This window comes from Chionomys nivalis, chromosome 4 (assembly GCF_950005125.1).
Source record: "Chionomys nivalis chromosome 4, mChiNiv1.1, whole genome shotgun sequence".
Taxonomy (NCBI): domain Eukaryota; kingdom Metazoa; phylum Chordata; class Mammalia; order Rodentia; family Cricetidae; genus Chionomys; species Chionomys nivalis.
This window is the reverse complement of record NC_080089.1, coordinates 35,476,463-35,490,616: the sequence shown is the minus strand read 5'-3', so window position 1 is coordinate 35,490,616 and position 14,154 is coordinate 35,476,463. Positions and strand designations below refer to the sequence as shown.

At 40.5% G+C, this 14,154-nt stretch overlaps 1 protein-coding gene across 1 annotated transcript; it reads right to left on the bottom strand.

Annotated features, from left to right (window-relative positions):
- Nucleotides 1–5,737: 5,737 nt before the first annotated feature.
- On the bottom strand, nucleotides 5,738–11,147 carry LOC130872722 (acrosomal protein SP-10-like). The gene is made up of 4 exons (XM_057766935.1): nucleotides 11,099–11,147; nucleotides 9,639–10,127; nucleotides 7,768–7,887; nucleotides 5,738–5,862 (listed from the first exon to the last, which is right to left on the bottom strand). Exons 1-4 carry the CDS (start codon nucleotides 11,145–11,147, stop codon nucleotides 5,738–5,740), a joined length of 783 nt encoding a protein of 260 aa, XP_057622918.1.
- Between the last annotated feature and the right edge of the window lie 3,007 nt (nucleotides 11,148–14,154).

Genomic DNA, 14,154 nt, shown 5'->3' with positions numbered 1-14,154 from the left:
TTCCTCATCTTCTTGTCTCCACCTCCCAAGAGCTGGGATTATGCTTGCTTTTACTTGGAGGGACAACTGATCAACATCTTCTACATACTCGGCTTTTAAATAATTGTTGTTGTTACATTTTTGTTGTTGTTGGTATCCAACCTAGGGCCACATTCAAGCCAGGTAAGCATTTTATCATTGAATTGTATCCTTAAACTAGGATTCTTATAGTTATCTTTCCAGAGGTCTTTCTATCATGGTTCCTTACTGTTGTCTAGTATCCTTTCATTTCAAATTGAAGGGCCATTTTCAGCATTTCTTACATAGCAGGTATAGTTATAATTCGCTTCTTTAGTTCATCCTCTGTGAATGTTAATTTGCCTTCATTTCCAAGGGACAGTTTTGTTTTATCAGACACTGAATTTTCAGTTGATGGTCTTCAGTCATTTTTTCTTTCAGTAATGTATATATTACCTCCCTGCCTTTTGACCTGCAAGGTTTCTGCTGGAAAATTAATAAAATTTTTTTAAAAAATCATTTTTGAGGCAGGGCACTATGAGGCCCATGGTGACCTGGGCCTCACTTGATAGTTCACACCCACACTAAACTTGCAATTCTTCTGCCTCAGCTTCCAGTGTATACCACCATATCCAGCTCTTCTTACCCCCCTCCCCCTGCCCTGAACTTCAAACTTCAGTCCTTTATTGTAAATTTTACACAAAGAAAATGATTCTTTTTTTTCTTGTCACAGGTTCATCATTACATGGGCAAAGCAGTTCACAAGAAGTATAAAGATTCTTTGAAATCAGAACATCATTTATTATGACATTTTCCAGTTCCCAAGCCCCATGCCAGCCACTATATTCTTACTTCTTAGCTGAGTTAATCATAAAACAACTTCTGAGGCTCTCACCTCAGAGGCTAACTACCTGCAGTTTACAGAAGCACAGTTCAGTGGGCTTTACTCTATTGTCGTACCTTTCCCATTGTTCTTCACGATTCAGGTGTTGATTTATGAGGCCATAGGCTGGCAGCCCTAAAGCCCTAGGTTCTCAGAAACTATTCATCATCGCTACATTCCTTTCTGTTTCAGTATAGTTCTTTTGCCAAATTTTAGAAGCAAGCAAAGAACAATTTCTGCATTTTCCCCAAATTTCCCCAGTTCTTTCATCAGCCAGGTTTTTTTTTCTCATAACCTGCTTTACAGCTTCAGTGCCAGCCCGCTCTATCAGATCAGAAGGACTCATATCATCATACAGCGCATCCGTATTTTCAGAAGGCACTGGTTCGGAAAGAGAAAAAGAACATGAAGACAAGTACATTAGTAGAACTGCTCTAACCAGAGTCATCTGTAACATTGCCAAATGGGCACATAGGCGTTTCCTCCCTGGCCCTCAAGTAACACGCTCATTTAGATGCCACTGGGTTGCCTGGAGGGAATTGCTTCCTGCATCTCAGGAACCACTGGAGGGCGCTATGCTTTACCGTCTCCAGCACAAGACTCCTTTTTTCCCCCTTGTCTTTATTTTTTGATAGTATTTTGACAGTATATGTGTCTTGGTTTGGTTCTCCTGGGTTATCCTCCCTAGAGTTGTTTGAGTTCCCTGTGTTAGTAGCTCCATGTCTGTCTTCTGATTTGGAAGAATTTCATTCAAATGCTCTCTGTCCATCGTTAGTTGCCTGTGGGATTCCACAATACTAATAATTGCTTGACAGTGTCTTCTAAGTCAGTTCAGTTATTTACTTCAGCCTTTTCCCAATTCCTTAGATTCAATTTTAAGTGGCCCGTCTTCAGAGTTGCCGATGATGAGATAGGAACGTGGGTTAGTGGTGGAACACCTGCCTAACAACGGAAGCCTTAGACTTAATCCCCAGAACCTAAGAAAGAAGTTGCTGATTCAAATGTTGACCACTTCTAGCTCTGATATCGTTTCTTTATGTACTGTTTTCTGATTACTCTTGACTGACGTTCATTGTTCTTGAGACTCTTGATTTAAAATCTGTTGTCACTCACCCCAGCCTTTTTTTTTTTTTTTTTTTTTTTTTTTTTTTTTTTTGAGGCGGGGTTCTCTGTGTATCCCTGCCTGTCTGGGAACTTGCTCTATATATCTGGTTGACCTCATACTCAGAGATCTGCCTTTCTCTGGCTCTCCAGTGCTGGGATTAGAGGTGTGTGCCACTACTGCCTGTCTACAATCTGTTTCGTTAGAAATTGTTTCAGCACAGCCAGTTTTCTTACTTGCATATCTTCAAATAGTTTTGTTGAAGGTCTGGCACTCGAGGCCTGGAGATAGGATGCAGTGATTCAGAGAGTTTGCTGCTCTCACAGAGCATGCAAATCTAGACTCTGTGAGCACTTGTATTCAAGTGCACATACTCATGCATACATACCCACACACATAATTACAAAATTAGAAAAATAAATCTTTAAAGTTTGTTGTTTGCTTGAAAAACAAACAGTTCAAGTTGCTTTGTCTAAAGCAGACCCCCATCATAGCAAGGCATGTTTTGAGTCTTCAGATCAAGCTGCTGTGGAGGGTTAGTGTCTTCTGGCCTCTCCTTACTATCTTTCCTTTGTGTATATTTTCTCAATTCCTCTGTGTTTTGCTTACCTCTCACATGTGTGTGTACATTTGTAGATATTATGGGAGATACAGGCATATACAGGGCTGGCATTTTTTCATGGGTGCTGGGCATTGAATTCAGGTCCTTATGTTTAAGGGGCAGACACTTCACCAGTCTCAGAAGATAGCTTCTCCTGTAGCCTAGATTGGCCTAGAATTCCTGATTGACTTGCCTTCATTTCCCAAGTATTGGAATTAGAAGTGTTTCCATCATGCCAAGCTGGAGTTACATATTCCTCTGGCCATGACCTCATGCCCAGGTATGTGCCTATCTTTAGTCCCTTTCTAGCTTTGTTCGTTGTTTCCCATGGTTTTCTCCCCAATTTGTTTGTCCCTGAGTGAACTCTTAAATTAGGAGAAATAGACCTGTCTATCAGCAGCTTCCCAAAAAACTAGAAGGTTGCAAATAAGATCTGTTCCCACAGTTGAAGAGCAGGTTTTGACAATTGGGCTTTTGCTCCTAAGTATGGCTTGCTGCCTTGAGGGTGGTGTGAAAGCCAGTAATGCCAACATTTGTGTTACATTCTCTTTCTCTTTAAGTATTTTTACTGTTGTGTGCCTTCTATTTATCTTGCTATGAATTGGTAACTTTATTCTTCATCCAATATGAGAAAATTCTAGCTGTTATTTAAATGCGGAAGTGTTGGTAACAATTAACTTTTGAAGCTTTTCCCTCCTTTTTTTTCCCAGTTGGATACTTACTGATTTATCTTCTTCGCACTGAGTGATGTCTTAATGTGGGCCCCAATACCCTGTTAAAATCATCTAGTTATATATTTTTTCCAGTTATTGTACTCAGCTGTTTGTTTTATTTTGTTTCAGTCTTAAGTTCCTGCCCCACAAATAAGACTCATGACCTTGTCTTGATTCACTGCCTTTTTTCTCCCTTGGCTACTTGTTATATAGTTCCTTGCCTTTTCTATGCCTAATAAGTTATGTAGTAGTTGCTGAATTGTAGAGACTCTGGACACTTTTCCTGTGAAGAGTACTGGTTTTTGCTCTAGTGGGACATAAGAATGGAGGGCTTGTACGACGCAGCAGTCTTTTCTGTTCTGTTAGCTTTCAGATACTACTGTTATTGGGCTTCCAGGAATTCAGACGGTCAGTCAAGAATTTGGTCAGAGTAGATTCTCAGTTGAGTTTCTCTCCTGTGACTTTTTTTCCCAGGAGTTCTTCCAATTTGCAGGTACTGGCCAGCCCTAGCCAGTATTCACTTGAAGCATCTGGTCACTGACTGTTGGTTTATTATCATCCTGTAATGCGTGGATTGCAAGTTAACTATGCAGAAGTCTAACAGATCTCACTCAGTGCTGTTTTTGTTTATAGTGACTTTTCTCTTTCAGGAGAAATTTTGAAGCTTTTAAAAAATTTTTTGAGTATATGATATGTATAATTGTGATAGGTTTGGTCCCCATAGGTATAAGCCAGAACTCTTAGCTTCTAATAACATATTTGAATTTTTATTTTCCAAATGTCTATAGTTAGTAGATCTTTATGCCCTCTTCTCAAAGAAACCAGTTTTGTTAAACACTGTTATCAGGTGTTCATTTTCCTTCTTGTTTCTCTGTAAACCATGTGTCAAATTGAGAATTCTACATTTTAGTTTCAGGTCATAATTTTTAAATTCTGTTTGATCTAAAGATGGGATTATATGTTCAAAAATTCTTTCAGCCTATATTTATTGTCAGTGGAAACTTATTCAGATGTTTTTTGAGAGGGGCCATTTGTATGAGTGTGTATGTGTGTTCGGGTATGTGTGTATTTACATGTTCTATAATGGACAATTTTATAATGTACAAGAGTTCTTATGCATGGTAGCTCATACTTATGATCCCAGCACATGAGAAGCTGAGCCAGGAGAATTGCTGCAAATTTGAGACCAGCCTTTAACTACACAGTGAAGTTTAGACTAGCCTGAACTAGAGTAAGATTTTTTTTTTTTTTTTTTTTTTTTTTTTTTTTTTTTTTTTTGAGACAGGGTTTCTCTGTGGTTTTGGAGCCTGTCCTGGAACTAGCTCTTGTAGACCAGGCTGGTCTCGAACTCACAGAGATCCACCTGCCTCTGCCTCCCGAGTGCTGGGATTAAAGGCGTGCGCCACCACCGCCCGGCAGTAAGATATTTTTTAAAAAATCATGATACCAAAAAGTTTTAATATTTAAAAAGTGGTAAATTATTTTATTGAAATTAAAGTCTGTTGCTTTGCAATGTGCATTAAGACCAGCAGCAGCTCGTGAGCCTTTAAACATGTGGAAGTGATGGATAAAAGTAGATGAATGTGTGGAGAGAAGAGAGCACTTTTTTGAAAAACTGCCCTGGCTCTATAATGTTTAATGTGAAGACTCACTTTGAGGTCATTCATATTTGGTTTTGGAATCCAGCTGTGGGTCTCACTAAGTCTGTACCCTTAGTCAATTTGTAATAATGTGGAGTCTAAATAAATAATAAACCATATGTGTCACATTTCCTTGTTTGTAGAGTAAGAATGATGCTCTTTCCTAACAGCCAGAGAGTAAGGAGCAACCATACATGTGAAAACACCTTGAGGTGAAGGACTGTTCGTTATTCCACCTGCTCGCTATGACTGAATAGATGATCCTCTGAAAATGGTTTAAGTATTATGGATTGCTTAAATGAAAAGGGGTATTTTGTTCCCATTACGTTAATAGTGGACCATTAAAGACTGAAAGGCTTATAAAAATACTGAGTTGTGTGTATTACAAAATGGAAGGGTTTAGGGGACAGACCTACATACTGCTTATGATCCACATAAGATTAATTTGTACATCCCTGTTGTATCTAACCCAGGAGACCTCTTCAGCTTCCATAAACGATTGTTCAAAACATTGACTTAATTTGGTCATGGAAAGAAACAACTTTGCGATTAGACTGATGGAAAACAATCTGAAGTCTGTTCTTTAACAATAGGAATGTATTGCAAGAGGAAATCGGGAAGGAGAGGAGGTAGGAAGGCAGAGGACATAGGCAATGGGTCGAGCTTCTTGTCTGATCAGGCAGAGACAGATGTGATTAGTTGAAGATGAGTATCAGTTGATACTCATACAATTATATATACTATACAAGTATAGTGGAGTGAAGCTGCCTGAGCCAGAGCAAGAAGTGGAGGCGCAGGCTTCTAGGTCTTGTTGCAGAGAGGTTCATTCCGACAGCACATAATTTGCATTCTTGTTCCGTGAGAGAAGAGGTTCATAGATGGGCACATGTTCTCACACCCTTGAACCATGAACTGGAGTTTTCCACCTGAAAGAAGAGTCAGACTGGCATTAACAGAAAGCTGTTTTCTCCCAGCCTTATCCCTTATCCACGGTCCTGTGTTCCCATACAGTGATGACTAGGACTTACGTGTGTATAGTTTCCTGTTCCCTGCTTTTTGTCTGCTTTATCAGCTGCCCATTCCTCTTGTTTGTATCTTCATTCTCTTCCTCTCATTGTAACGTTTTACCAAGCCCATTATTTTCTCTTGACCATGCTACTCTGCCGCCGTTATCCTTACGCTACAAACCTCTAGTGAGCTGGCTAACCTCAACTTCTCATTCACCTCTGAACCCCGGGTGCTCAGAATTTAAACTTTGCTCCCAAAGATGCAATAGAAAAATTCTCTAGCCATTTCCCATGCCTTCCCCCCCTACCATTTCTGCATGAACTTGATACTCCTTTCTTGACCTTCCTCTGGCAAGGTTTCCCCTAATTTTCTGTCTTCTATTTTCTGAGTCCAGTTATCTCTACTGACCACTTAAGTCATGATCATCTCCATGCAGATGATACAGCTAAAATTGACCTGTCCCAAATGGAACTCTGCCATCCTCCCTGTACCTGTTGCTTTCCTGAGTAACCTTACTTGGCCTTTGAGAGTCTTGGATAATTTTGCTTTGGCTAATCAACGTTTCTCAATTCATTTTCTTCTACCTCTTTACTTGTCAAACCCCAAAGAACTGTTGTGTTTCCTGTCTACATCCTGTATTCCTGATTTGGTGTTTGTTTTTAGCCTGTCTCTGCAGAATGACTTAATCAGTAGTTCTCTTCATTTCTGGTATTTCATTGGTACAAGGTGAACATTAAAATTTTTATTTAGTATTGTTAACATTTATTGTGTGTGTGTGGCCGTGTGCTTATGAAGCTCAGAAGACAACTTGTAAGAATTGGTCTCCTGCCATGTGGGTTGCTGTGATATAATTCAGGTCCTAGGTAGGCCTAGTGGGCAAGCACCTTTACTTACTGAGCCATCTTATGGGTTCTGAGCATTAGGAGTTTAAAAGCTGTTCAGGTGATTCTAATGTGTAGCCAAAACTGGGTAGTGGATTTTACTTTTTTTTTTTTTTTTTTAAAAAGACCCTCTCCTCTCTAGACTTACCTGTTTTCCTTTACCTTCCAGCACTCTGTGCTTTGCCCCCTTTCATTTCTTTAGACATGGTTTTGCTATGTAGCCCAGACTGGTCTTTTGAACTTAATTCTCCTACCTTAGTCCCTCAAATACTGAGAAAAGACACGCATCATTTTGCCACTTTTCTCTGTAATATTTCTTATGTTAAGACCACAGTCTTTCTGTACACTTGTATGTGATGCATCCTTCTGAAAGGCTTGCTGTGGTCTTTGGTGTTGATGTTTATTCAGTGATGGTTAACTGTACAATTATAGAAATATAGGGAGACTATTTCTATCAATGGATTGGACAAACCAGAGTCAGGCAGTCCAGTTCATGGAATGGAAGTAACCAAGATCCCTTGTTTTGGAGATGAATCCTAAGTATAAGGTTTGAGAGATGTGAGAATATACACTCAGTTTTGTTAGCCTGTGCACATTGGTCTGTAGACAGTTGTTGATTAGTTAGTGTCTACATTGTGCTGTCCTAGGAATATATAGTCATGAACAAACTAAAGAGTTCTGACTGTAGTCAGTATAGAAGTAGCTTAAGGAACAACTTAAAGGTTTTTTTATTCTGAAGAAAGCCTTTTTCTCAGTTTCCCTTTTTTCTTTTTCCTCCCTTAAGAGTCTTATACTCGTCAGTACCTAGAATTCTGCTCAGTCCTTGAAGGAATGAAGTGTTCTGATTTCCCAAATTCATTGATCCCTATTGCCCCCCCCCCATGCCACCATTTTTATTTAAAAGATAATTGATGTGCTCTCTGGTAGTTTTATCCCTATTACCTTCAAAGATCTTCTTTAACATGCACTGCTGGGAATTTTGAGTGGTGCATACTCCTTCTCCACGAAGACATTTTCCATCATCATTCATATAGGAACATGTGTGGCAATTTATTGCTACGCCTGAAATTTGAAAAAAAGCCTATGAAACTTCCCGACATATCACTTAGTTGAGTCACACATATAGGGAGTGGGGGTTGCAAAAAGTACACGTATTTCTTAGTTCTTTTGGGCAGTACTGGGGATTGAACCTCTATTGCCTTATAAAAGTGCTCTGCCTCTGAGCTATAACCCCAGTCTTTCTCCCCCTATTAACTCCGCCCTCTCCTTTTGGTTATTGGAGACAAAGTCTTGCTAAATTGCCCAGTGATGAGATTACAAGTGTGGACTACCAGGTTCCCTTTCTGAGTAAGAAGAAATACTTTTACTTTGTAAACTTGTTACTGATGAATACTAAATTTATCTGAGTGACTTTTACTTTATAATCCCATTGGCTTCTTGAATTTATTGGATTCTTGAATTATAATGCCTTTCTATCATGTTTTACTTCATAAAAGAAAACTAAGTAACTGAATGTTTGTCATACTCTTCTGGATCCCAAGACAAACACACTTGCAGCCAATTTAAGTAGGCCATACTAGAATGCTAGAATGTTGCCAGCCCTGTAGAGTGCATTTTCTTCTCCTCCCTCCCTTCTTCCCTCCTTCCTTCCCCCTCCTTACCGCTCTTCTTCCTCCCTCCCCTTTTCTCCCTCCCTCCCTCCCCTCCCTCTTTTCCTTCCTTTTGTATGTGTATTTGAGACAGAGTTTGAGTATTTAGCCCAGTCTGACCTCAACCTCAGCTTCAAAAGTACTGAAATGACAGATATGAACCCTTGGCCACAGTTTGTATTTTCAGACTTAATCTTGGTCAGTGACAAGACAACATTCTGAAATGCTCTGTGTCCTTATACTATCTCTAGTGCTAAGTCCCTAGCAAAAAGCATAAAGAAGCAGAGCAAAGAAAGACCAGGAGCTTTAAGCAGACCTAAGGTTAATTTACTACTTTCTCGAAATGTGACTGACATTGGGATAATAGTTTCACCTTACTTTACTCATCTAACATTTTAGAGTAGTTAACATAATTGGGTGAAATGAAATATTTGTATCGGATAGTAATTTGAGACATCAAACTTTAGATTTTTCTTATGTTTCTACTGTGAATGGGGCATATATGGAGGTCGGAGGTCAATTGGGAATCAGTTTTCCATAATATGGGCCTTGGCTATTGATTGAACTCAGATTGCCAAACTTGGTCATAGATGTCACCACTGAGCCATCTTGCTTATCCTTCATAAGTTCTTATGAACTATGGGGTTGGAGAGTCCAGTAGCATTTTATATTGGTGATATTTTTCTTAAAAGTTCTCTAGGAGTTGGAGAGATGGTTCAGCAGTTAGGAGCCCTGGCTGCTCTTCCCGAGGTCCTGAGTTCAATTCCCAGCAACCACATGGTGGCTCACAACCATCTGTAATAAGATCTGATGCCCTCTTCTGGCCTGCAGGCAGAACACTGTATACCTAATAAATAAATAAATCTTTTTTTTTAAAACAAGGTTCTCCAAATTGTGTTACATTTAAGGCCTCATGGAACCTGGAGAATGCCCGCTGATACTGTGAAGAAGCAGAGTCTTTGACAGACAGAGCCGTTTGTGACATATTAATGATTCTTTTACACTGCTTCTCTAAAACTGAGTTCCTTACATGTTCCCCCTCATCACCTCTTTCTTCCGTATTGGAGATGGTGTTGATCAGTTGCCTAGGCTTTTGTTGAACTATGTAGCCTGGGTTGGCCTCAGCCTCTAGTCTAAGACAAATACCGTTCCATTGTGACTTACCTGAAGATGTGCTTGGAAATGGTGTGCTCATACCCTGTTCGTTCTTTTCACCTGAAGTTGCCTCGGCAGCCGACTGTTCACCCACCTCTTCAGTCTTTTCTCCTGAAACTTGTTCAGCTGAAGACACTTCTGAAGCCTGTTCGCTTGACTGTTCTGAACCTTCGCTTGAAGTGTGCTCGCCAGAAGTGTGCTCACCCGAAGTGTGCTCGCCCGAAGTGTGCTCTCCTGTAATGTGCTCACCTGAAATATGTTCTGAAGACTGTTCTCCCGCACTGTGCTCACTTGAAACATGTTCGCCTGTAGAATGCTCACTTGATTCATGTTCGCTTGAACTATGATCGATCAGAGTTTTCTCACCTGAGGGGGTTTCATATAGAGATTCGGCATCTGACGGGTTTGTGAGTGAGAAATACTCACTTGAAAGTTGCTGGACAGAAGCTTGGCGGTCTGCAGACTCAAAAAGCTCATCAGGCTGGCCTGGTGGTGCTCCTAGGAGGGAGAAGAGAGGAGAGCGGTGAAGATGAAAGAGCGAGATCAAGACTAATTTCCTGTGGAGCCAGACGAAAGGGATGTTTTCTGGAGAGTCTAGTTGAGACACTTAAAGATAGTTTAGATGTTGGGGCAAACCATCTAATTACTCCAGGATATCAGGAAAGACAAAAGTGTTTAAACAAAAGTTTGGAGATCACTTCTGAGACTTAAAGACGCAAGAAGTACATGTGGGTTTCTCTCACCTAAGCATGACAAACACAAAGGGAAGTGAATGTCGCTACCGAACAGAACCTGAATCAGAAATCATCCCTCCCTCATGGCTTCAGTAGTCAGCCACCAACCATTCCTCCGGTTCCTTTATGCTGAAAGACAAGGAGACTAGAAACAGGGAGGGAGAGAGTAGGCAAATAGTCCATCTACCCCACAACCGGGTCTGGGTGTGAGATCCTGGCTGGCTTCATACTTCAGAAATTTTCTTGCTTCCTCTTCTCGAGTGCTGGAGTTAGAGGTGCCACAACTGCCTGGCACAGGTAGCTTTCCGTACCGAGTAATTCCATCCTAAATTGAGGTTAGGTCCTTTTCTGGTGCTCGTGATAGGACGCAAGAGTTTCAATCAACAGTAGAAAACTTTAAACTTGGGGTAGGGTAAACTTTAAACTAGAAAGTTTAAAGCACAAAGTTAATCTACAAAGATTACCGGATGGGATTTGAGTTATACTGGTAAAGTGCCATCTCACCAGTCTTAAATGCTGAAGGAAACAGAAGCACGTTAGGCCAGTGGGCCCGTTTACCCATACATCCGTAACTAGGAGAGATCAGTTGATATAGGAGTCCTCAGAACTGCTCTTGTTTAGTTAACTCTTGATTCCAAGTCAGGTTGATCTGGGTAACTAAGACTAGTCTTTCTTGGGGAAAAAAAAGCCCCCTCCACTATCCACCCAGGATTTGTGTTTAAAAAGAACTCTTACCTTTGGCAAATCCAAGCAGATAAAGACTCAGGAGGATTAATTTCTTCATTTTGATTGAGGAAAAGAGAGCTCTCTAGTGTGACACACTCAAGAGCTGAGAAGAAACTGAACAGACACTCCCAATGTTGAATCAGAACCTCTGGGAGTTCTAGAATTGAAGAAACAACCTGCGTGTCCTCACAATGGGTGTGACTTAGTTAATGTTGAGGGAGGCTGGAAAGTAACCATGGTGATGCTACTAGTGCAGGGAGGCAATGAGTATTTTCTCTGTGTAGGATGGTGTTAGGGGCAGCTTCAAACACACACACAAATGTTTAAAAGGTAGTCTTTTTTTTTTTTTTGATGGTTGTCAATTGTGTACTTTAGTGACCTGGTTAATTTCCCTTTGTCTAAGTAAACATTTCATGGCTCTGGGCTATAGTCTTCTTGAGATTAGCTGGGCACAGTGCCATAAGCTGAGTGTTTCCACGTCAGAGGTCTTCTTGGATATTCTTTCTCCCATGACCCCAACTTTGACTAGGTCATAGTAACACGTTTTTGCTCTTCCTACTTCAGTTTAGGGATAATAGCGATTTTCAGCTTCTAAAATCTATATGCCCCAACTTTCCTTTGTAAATTTTCTGTGATATCATGCACTTCTGAGAATAGTCTTTGCATATGTACTTGTAAAGGCGTGATTTATAGGAATCACATGGGCAATTCAAATGGTAAGAACTTAGAAGAGTATAATGATCAAGGGATGCTTAAGTTGACCTGTGACTTTATCTAGGAGCTAGTCAGGCTGAATAGATGTGGAGAGACATTGGTTTGCTATAAAACTACAACTCAGGGTGGCAGAGATCCTCTAGCCACCATCCCATGCCTTTCCCCATCCCACTTTTTGGAGCTACTCTGTTCCATGTACCCCTGAATGTTGGGCCTAAAATTAGGTCCATTTCTGTTATAATTGTTTCTTTCCCACATTGGACTTTAAGCTCTCTGAAAGTAGGGACCTTCACCATTGTAGTCTTAGTACCGGGCAGCATGTTGGTTACATACTAGGTATATAATAAATTTTGAGTGAAATGAATACCTTAGCTTTTCTGGATCTTCCTCTGCCTCATAGAGGAGAATCTACAGAGAACTAGATAGGCCAGTTTATAACCTGGATCATCTGAAGAAAATGGTCCTTCTGGGGTCAAACCATTTCGAAGGTAAATGAAGGAGGCATGTTCTATCTCATCATCTGTCTTTGTTCCAACTCCCCAGAAGTAACGAGCTATGGAGAGTTCAGCTAAGTGGTAATTTAGGCTAAGTATGCCCTACCTTGCTTGAGTTGGAAGTCCAAATTAGGATTTTTGAGCTTCAGACTAGATTGCTTTAGAGAAAGTGTGAAAGGATGCATCAGTACCTCCATTACTTCACGGGATAGGCTACTTTTATTGATAGAAACTAGAAATTAGTGAAAGGTGCTGTTAGCGCCACCCACCAGTTTATGATTGCCAGCTCCTGCTCTTTGGTAGTTATCAGCATCTTCTAGAGCATCCTTACTTGTCCCTTTCCTTCCTCTTAAGGTCAGCTTCACAGCACCAGTGTCAGTGTCCTTCAGATTGGTTTTCCCTAGCCTCCACCTTTCACACTTTCTCCCTGTGCCTCGCAGTCTGGTGCTTTAAAACCAAACCTCTGAGCATGTAAGCACACCACATATAAGGGAAGACACATCATGGTGACATTTAGACATCGAGAGGTGGTACAGTTCCTGACTCTCCATCACCAGCCCCATTTCATACAGATAGGCTGATGTTCTAGTTTCTAAAGCCTCTAAATGGATGAAAAAAAGCTAGCTATTTTTTGTATAGTTTGTAGCTTCCCTCTTTTGTCACCAACACCATGCTCACATTCCCATCTTTCTCCTTCCCCCTTGAGAACAATAGCTTTTTTTCTCATCAGAACATTTTTTTTTATTGCTGCTGCCAAAAGTGTTTACAAAACTAAAATTTACTTATGTGTAAGAGTGTTTTGCCAGCCAGGTGTGGCGGGACACACCTTTAATCCCAATGCTTGGGAGGGAGAGGCAGGCAGATCTCTGTGAGATCGAGGCCAGCCTGGGCTATAAAGTGAGTTCTAAGACTGGAACAGAACCTTGGCAAAGAGCTTGCAGTAATTTTTTGGGAGCGATTAATAACAAATATCCCAAAGCAAGAGACTTCGGTTTATAAAGAGAACTAATTGGATCCAGGCTGTAAAGAACCCATTGGCTAAGCCGGGCGGTGGTGGCGCACGCCTTTAATCCCAGCACTTGGGAGGCAGAGGCAGGCAGATCTCTGAGTTCGAGGCCAGCCTGGTCTACAAGAGCTAGTTCCGGGACAGGCACCAAAGCTACAGAGAAGCCCTGCCTCCAAAAAAAAAAAAAAAAAAGAACCCATTGGCTGGATACCTTATTAATAACTTTTAGATCTGTCACTAGTGTCTATTTTCCAGATCTTTTTAGTGACAATATATAGGAGAATTCCAAGAACTGGCTGATTCTTCAATATGTTGAACATTTAGCTACTTCTGTACCAGGTGTTCTAATACCTGTAATTTTGTAATTTCTGGAGCCCGTACATTCTATACTGATGCAAACAAATTAGGAAAGTCAGGTTATAAGTCAGGAAATTTAAGTAAAATGGCTCAAAGCCCTGATGATTCTGTTCAGAAGCCAGAGTTATATACTACTACTCATGGTATTATTAGATTTTCTAGAACCTCTTAATATGGTTTCTGACTCTCAATATGAAGAAAAAGTCCTTTTACATACTGAAACCGCTAAATTTATTCCAGATGATTCAGAATTAACTTTACTTATTCAACTACAAGTAATCAGAAATAGAAATCATCCCTTCCCATATGGGTCTTCTAGCACAAAGTAATGATGAAATTGATCAGACATTGGTTGGAAATGTGCTAGAAGCCTCGGAATTTAACAAGTAGCATCATGTTACACAGAGAAACCCTGTTTCTTAAAACAAGAAACCAAAGTGTACTTTGTAGTTGAAAGTGAGGCTGCTACTGCTTCCCACTGGTTGATCTGACAG